The sequence below is a fragment of the Plectropomus leopardus genome, chromosome 1 (assembly GCF_008729295.1).
Source record: "Plectropomus leopardus isolate mb chromosome 1, YSFRI_Pleo_2.0, whole genome shotgun sequence".
In the NCBI taxonomy this organism is placed as follows: Eukaryota; Metazoa; Chordata; class Actinopteri; order Perciformes; family Serranidae; genus Plectropomus; species Plectropomus leopardus.
The window spans coordinates 125159-133328 of NC_056463.1; the positions used below are offsets into that span (position 1 = coordinate 125159).

The 8170-nt window shown below is 39.1% G+C and overlaps 1 protein-coding gene across 1 annotated transcript in view; it reads right to left on the reverse strand.

Annotated features, from left to right (window-relative positions):
* Positions 1–998, reverse strand: part of LOC121943502 (solute carrier family 23 member 2-like) — a 41753-nt gene extending 40755 nt beyond the window's left edge. The window contains exon 1 of the mRNA XM_042487026.1: positions 978–998. Within this exon, the coding sequence (XP_042342960.1) occupies positions 978–998 (21 nt within the window). The remainder of the gene's footprint in view (positions 1–977) is intronic.
* Between the last annotated feature and the right edge of the window lie 7172 nt (positions 999–8170).

Genomic DNA, 8170 nt, shown 5'->3' on the forward strand with positions numbered 1-8170 from the left:
AGCGTTGAATTGTGTGTGCAGTAGAGTGTGGATACCTGATCCAAACCTGATGGCACTGCAGGATTGGGCCGGTTCGGACAAATATTACAAATGATGTTCCAGTTTGGTTCGGATTTAGCCTATGGCAAACCGACTGTCTGTGTTTAGCTACTTCTTTGTTTGCTAAGTTTTGGCAGGATGTTGGCTCCATATGACAACGCATGCTCCAAAGTGGGTTGCACAGTAACAAAATGTGTGAAGGAAAATCGGTTTATCAATCTGTAAACTTTGTCTGATGAAGCTGGCAGCTTTTGTTGGCAACCCCTCTAATCTTCACGCAAATACCATCAAGCACACCATGAGAGTGCAGCAGCAAAAATGGGCCCCGCAGCTAAAGCTCAGCAGGAAAGGCCCAACATATGCATATCCAAAAGTAGTGCGTGGAAAACTGGGACAACAGAGACAAGGGAGAAAAAGATAAGCTTTAATGAATAGGCAAAGATGTGAATTGACGTACTGCGGGTAAGCGTGTTACCTCACTTCCGGTGTATCTCTGTCTGTGCCTCTGGTAACGTCTCTGTGCTGCCCCTATGAGCGATTCCCAGCTAATCTTCTAACTTGCTCCTTACTTCGGCTGCTTCTTACTTGTCTGTGACTGAAAACTCACATACGTTTTACACAAACACTCACAGCTGTCTTCTCCTCTCAGCAGTTTTTCTATTCTGTTTAATCACACAGCCGCTCAGTCACTGTTAGCCCGTTAGCTATTTTAGCTTTAGCGCTGCTTAGCGATGGCTTCTCCCTGCTCTTCTCCCTCTTCTGCTGCTCTCTGCTGCGAAGTGTGTCAGATGTTTAGTTACACCTCTGCCTCCTTTAGTGATAGTGGTACTTGTAACAAGTGTAGTGTATTTGCTGCACTGGAGGCGAGGCTTAGCGATCTGGAAGCGCAGCTCCGCACCGTGGAAAATCCCTTTTTAGCTGCGATAATTAGCAAGCACCCTGTAGGTGCAGACCGACATCGCGTAGCCTCTGCTAGCCGTCCCCAGGCAACCCCCCGTGCAGCCGGGAGGCTGGGTGACTGTCTGAGCGAAGCATAGTAAGCCAAAGCCCACAGTACACCCCCCTTCATGATTCAAATAAGTTCTCCTCGCTCAGCGTCACACCTGCTGAGGATACAACCGTGGTCATCGGTAGCTCTGAGGTGAAGTTAGTGACGCCAGTGGCCGTAGTCAAATGCATCCCTGCTGCTCTCCTCTCTAGGAATCTGGCCAAGTTTATTAGAAGCCCAAAGCCATATGACATCCCAGAGCTGGGACCAGGGTGCAAAGTCACAGTCTTACATGCTTCTCTGAGCTTCCTCTAGCACAGTCACACACCCATAATGTAAATGTTATAAAAACGGTGTCTGTCACCCGACCACTTCATTTGTTTAAATCCAAAATAAATAAAAGGGGAGTTGTACAAAAAAATCTCATAAAACTTAATACATCTCCTGTCAAACAGTATCATAACAGGAGAATTAAACGTGGACTCTTAAATACTAGATGCCTATAAAACACAAGCTGTTTTAGTCACTGATTTAATATTGGATAATCAAATTGATTTATTATGCCTCACTGAGACCTGGCTTTGTCCTGATGAGTACGTTAGCCTGAATGAATCCACTCCTCCTGGTCATATAAATAGTCATCCTGGAAACTCTACAGCCAATCCTTTTTGTACTTGTGTGTACTGCACCCCCGGCCCATACTCTGAATTTCTATCTGAATTCTCTGAGCTCGTATCAAGTTTAGTGCTTAAATCAGACTAAGTAATTATCATAGGGGATTTTTACATTCACATGGATATTAATAATGATAGCCTTAGTTCTGCTTTCTCCACGCTTTTGGATTCAATTGGCTTCAGTCAGTGTGTACATAAACTCACCCATCGCTACAATCACACCCTAGATCTTGTAGATTTATTAGTCTTCCCGGAGAATACCGCTGTCAGACCATTATTTAATAACTTTCAATTTTTTTACTTTACTACAAGCCTCTCAGCAAGAGTTACTATTCTAGATGTCTATCTGATCAGATCATAGCTCAAGATCACTGCGCTCTGATGATGCAGGATTACTTGTGGTTCACAAAGTTACTAAATGTAGGATAGGAACCAGAGCCTTTAGCTACCACGCTCCTCTCTTAGGGAACCATCTTCCAGTTTCGGTTAGGGAGGCAGACACCGTTTCCACTTTTAAGGGTAGACTTAAGACCTTCCTTTTTGATAAAGTTTATAATTAGGGCTGGCTAAGGTTGCCCGGACCTGCCCATAGGTAGGCTAACAGAGTTTTCGGCCCGATCCGGCGGGGGTGGTTTTGAGTCCATTCAGACCTGCCACTCTGGCTCTGCTTCCTCTCTCTTTTTTTCTTTTCTATTACTGCTCTCTGGCATTCATATTGATGTCGTACACTGTAAAGCCCTCTGAGGCAAATCATTTTTTGTGATAATAGGCTCTATGAATAAAATTGACTTAACTTGACTTGAGTAGGATGGATCGATACAGATGCCCATACTAATTATTTTATTTGTGGGTTGTTTTTTGTTGTTTGTTTATTTTTTTTCTCTTTTTGCAAAATCTGATAGGTAGTTGGGATGGGTGACAAACTGCTGCTCACGGATGATATGATGTAAATTGGTAAGGCTGCGTTCAGAGACAGCCCCTTCATTTATTTTTATGAGGCCAGTCCAATAACAAAACAAAGATGCCAATGCAAGAGTGCTGGTAAAATTGTTTTTTGTCCGCCAAAAAAAATTAAACCTTATTTAACTTCTTCTGCCACACAGTGTGTTGTCTGGCAAGGTGCTGCTGCATTGGCAAAAACAAATACATGCAAGCACATAATCCTATTTTGTGGATAATTTTGTAACTTTATCATTTATCTACCCTTAACCTAAATGTTCCCAATGCACATTCAAATGATTTATCAGCTACCTGATGTAAAATGACAATTAAACAGACCAACTGAAGGTAAGCTTAAATCACACAGACACAGACCTTAACCTCCCGTCTTCTTTGGAAAATAGCTCTCTGATAAAAATGTTAGTGAAAAAATTTTGGCTTTTGTTAAAAATGTATTCTGCTGTTTTAGCACAGAGATTAGATTTTTTTATGTGTCTCAATGCGAATTTCATTTTTCATACAAAGCTTAGCTAAACTTGTAACTACAGCAGCCCTCTGATGAATGTGTCTATAGCTGAATACATCAATGACATCATAAATGTTTATTTACCTGCTAATGTGACTGTTTAAAGACTGTTACAGACTGTGTTATTATTGTTGTCATATTTCCTGACCACTATTTGTCTCTGTGAGGTGGTGCAGGGGTAGGAGAAAGACAGGCAGACAAGAAGTACTCATGTCATAATGTATGCTGCAAGTGTTAAGCAGTGGTTAAAAATAATGAGTAAAAAGAGTCGGCCAGTTTCTTTGCTTGACCCACCAACACCACAAATAAGCAACAAGGATGAGCGTTTCAGTACCAAGTTCGATAACAGTGAATCACTACAACCGCAACAGCAACAGCTCCTTGAGCATTTAGTTATAGATTTATACATCTATATCAACTCATCAATAACAATTGCCATTTTCTTTTGTACTAGTCAAATGACTGCATTAAACAGTCCGCTCTACTATCATCTTCATTCTGAGGTTATTACCAATCAATCAGTAAAACCATTCTTTGTTCCATGCAGCACAGAAATGCATTTCTGTCACCCTATCAATTAAATTAAGCTTTATAATGGGTCTCACCTGGTGTCCACCGCCGGTTGTCCTCTGTCACCATGTCCACACCATTAATGAGGTTTTCCCAGAATTCCTCCAGGTTGTTTGATTCGGGCAAACGGCCCGATATCCCTGCTATGACTATTTCATCCATGCTGAAACACTGTGAATAGAAAGACAGTGAGATATGTCAACAACAAAATCAATACACATTTTTTACACAATTAATATTAAAGCACAACACTAGCGAGAGAGAGAGAGAGGGGTGTGGGGGGGGACACATCTTAATTTCATTTTTTAAACTACTTTTAAAAAATTACAAATAAATCTACCATGTACCTTGTACCTTATGTCTCTACCTCTCTGTAGACACTGACAAGCAATGTGGAAGCACTGGATGCATATTGTATCATTTACCATAATGAAATCATTCATATCATATCTAATATATCGCTTATACTGTTCATAATTGAGTAGTTAGTGTGTTTTCCTGTCATATTTGCTTGTGGAAAAATAGACCAGCCGCAGAAACTATCACTGCAGATTGTGAGCCTGCCCTGAGCTCCACAGGATGTCCAGTGTGAACAGTCTGATTGCTCAGCACAGGCACCAAAAGCAAGCGGCCAGCACTGAATGGGATATCGGTGTGGTTAGCAGCGGTTACGCATCCAGTGTGAACAGCGTAATGAATGAATTGAAAAATGCACTACTTTGGCTGTGATGCAGCCCCTCTTTCTGCAGTCACCACTCTGAAGCCTTGCTCTATGTCCCTCCAAGAGCATGTGCAGCATCTGATTGGTTACACTTCAAGAGTGATAGCCTAGACTGCCACAGACAGCAAGACAGACTGGAGTTTCTTTTGTAAGCGAGTGAAACTATGTGTCAAACCTCACACAACACATATTATTGAGGTTGTAATGAACATCACTATCTAGGGATGCATGATATAGATCGATCAGATAAATTACCAGCCGATAATCTGATTTTTTAATTATTACCAATAAACACAAACAAGAAGATGAAGGAGAGAGAGAACAACAGCAACTGCTGCTGCTGCTTCATGCCGAGTAAAAACGTGTGTGGATGTCTTTCATAGTTTCATAAGAAGAAGACATGACTGTGTCGAGGGTCTGATCATCAGCCACAGTGCACTTGTCTTCAGAGACAGTCATTAGCTCAAGCTATTTAGCAGGAGCAGCTCACATCCAACATGAGCCTTAAAACAGCACCAACAAACTAATATTTTATACACTTCACTGATAAACCTGAACTGCACAGTGAGACTAAGTCTCTCTTTCTCTCTCTCAAATACAAATCAGCTTAATTGGTATGAATGTTTTTGTAACATTGTTGCCGAAGCAAAATAACAAATTATTAAATTATTAAATACATTACATCAATATATTTTAGACACATGTTACATAGAAACATTTAGCGTAGAGCTTGTTTCTCTTCATTTATGACAATATTCCATAAATTTTGTCGCTGACACTGCGCACTGACTTTCCTCCCCACATGTACGTATGAGGCAGTTTCTGAGGATTTGGAAAATGGATAAACCCTAGGATATATGTCATTTATTTTTTCAAATAAATGTTCTCTTAAATCTTTGGCTGCAACAGAATACCTCTTTTTGCTTAGGAAGGTTCCTAACTGAGTGAGATGAACCAGAACCGAGTAGCTTCCATGAAAAGAGCTGTTGGAATTCTCCTAATATTAAGGAAAGGTGTGTCAATGCTTCCTTTGTAAACGTAAGAATGCTCATACGTACAACAGTGGATGTAACCGTTGTACATATTTTCATATTTATTATTTTCATGAAATCATATAAGGATTCATGACGATCAATACAAGGGGAAAGGAGAGTGAGTGTAACATTATATTTCACTTCTGTGACTAGGAGCTTTCATTACTTTTATTTTAATTCTCACCTTGGTAATGTAATATTTTTCATCGGGTTGTCCTTATTTAGACTTCATAACGGTCATCAAACAACTTGGTGAGTAGGTAACACAGGAGGCGAAGTAAGCCTGATTAAGATAACAATAAGGATAGCAATAATAATAATAATAGTTATTATTATTATTATCATTATAGTCATGATCATAATATTAATACTCAGAGTTTATGGCACACTTCTTAAGATCCATATTACAAAGGATTTGAAGAAGGCAGCAAATGAAGTTTTTAAAAGAAAACACAAAACATTTACAAAAAAAAATGTCTGTTTTTGTCCTTAAAGACCTTATGAATTTTCCTTCACGTCTTTCCTTGATCTCATGACGTTTTCTCTGGAGGTTAAGGAAAAGTGGTTAGGAAAGGAGTTTATTTGAACTTTTTGACCACAGCCTTTGAATTTGTCACAGTGTAGTAGGAGGTGAGATTCAGTCTGGACTTCTCTTTGATGACAGAGTGAACACAGCCTGGCCTCCCTGAGTCTGCTCTGCCTGTGACGGCCTGTTTCTATGGCCAGGCTGTGTCCACTCAGTCTGTACATTGTCAACATTTTTCTTTGTTTTATATCTGTCATGGTGGTCAGGTATTCTGCCAGCATGTATTCTCTGTTTAGGGTTTAGTGATTTTGTTCCAATATCTGATATAATTTTCTTTTTGTTTTGAGATGATTTGGTTGGCCAGATTGTTAAGAGTCTTCAGGATCCGCTGGTCTCTCTATCTCTCTCGTTTTCGCTCTCCTTCGCTCACTCTCCCCACATAATTGTCAGGAAACTTATAACTTAATAATTACCATAGGAAACTATAAATAATATGTATCCAGGAAATTAAGACAGGGCTAAAAATGAAATCTCAATAAAAATGGCTATTAAATAGTCAAATTCTAAATCTATCAAATGCTTTTTCAGCATTAACAGAAATAACCAGCATTGGGGATGGACAGGCTTTCATGTGGAAAAGAATATAAAGAAAAACCTTTATATATTGTTGGACAAATGATGGCCTGTTTGGTCAGAGTGGATAAGACTAGGGGCTACTGATTGAAGTTGCAGAGTTAGAATTTTAGTAATGATCCGAAAATCAGCATTGATCTATAAGGGGCACGTAACAGAGGATCTTTCTCTTTCTTTTTAAAGTACAGTGCTCTATAGGGATTGGGAAAATAACTTCTCTCAAGACAGGTCAGAATCATAGAAAGAAAAAGCACATTAGCTGCTAAGAGAAGTTGTCTGTAAAATACAACTCATGGACTGTCTAATCCCAGTACCTTGCCACTTTTGAGGGAATATATAGCCTTCACCTATCTCCATGGAGGTTATGTCTTTACCTAAGTAAGATCTCCTAACAGTTGTCAAAAGGGGGATATTTGAAAAAAATAAGCCTAGGGTTTCCCCATTACAAAAACAATTACATTTTTACACTTAAGTAAAAATCACCTACATATCTCATTGATTTTTACTGAATATATATCCTTCATTTAACCCAAATAAAACACTCATTGAGATTTAAAATTTCTTCCAAGAGGGACCTGGCCAAGAGGGATGAATAAAACATAGTTACAACAATAAATACAAGACAAATACAACTTTCACACATTATAAGGAGCGAACACAGCATCCAGTTTAAATGCAACACTGAACAGTCAAATATATTAATATATGCAATTTTTTATTTTAGCGAGAATTTGGGTAGAAATGACATAGTCTAAGGGTGCTATTTTCTTGTTCAAAGTGACTTTAATTCCCCAATAGTGATAATCTCTGACAGTTTCAGGTCCTGCTGTAAATTATTCCAAGCAGAGGGGGTGGAAAATTTAATAGCTTTTTTTTGCAAAGTAGAGTTGAATCAAATGGGACTGAACAACATCAAAGGTAGACTGCAGAAATGTAAGAGTGTGGACTACTGAGGGGGACAAACAGTAGATAACTGTGTCATCTGCATAAAAATGGGAAGCAGCATATTGAAAAATTGTCACAAAGACAATGTGCATATATGGTGAACAACAGTTGACCTAATATGGAGCCCTGAGGCATGCCTTTTGATACAAGAAGGGCAAACCATTATTAGATAACCGTCAGCCTGAGCAATCCGCAAAATGGCCCGGTCCTCCGATTCTTTTTCAATCTTCCATGCCAATAATTTGTATTTTTAAAATATTAATTTCAACAGAGTGTGTTTTTAGATTATTGTAATTCACCTTCAAGTTACCAAGCTGGCAAAGTATATCAGGGTTTTTAAATAAAAAATTTAAAATAAAAACTGCAGTGAAATGCCATTTTTTCACTGTGGTCAGAAAATACCCATACTGTCACAGCCCTATTAACAGCCCCTCTCTTCTAGCCACTACGTTGAATACACTCTGAAACTGAAAGTGTCCATCTTTGGAACAATAACCACATCAAAACCAAACATGCCAAGAGTTAAAAACCCAATCGACCCATTGTGAATTTCTGACATTTCTGAAATTCCTGGG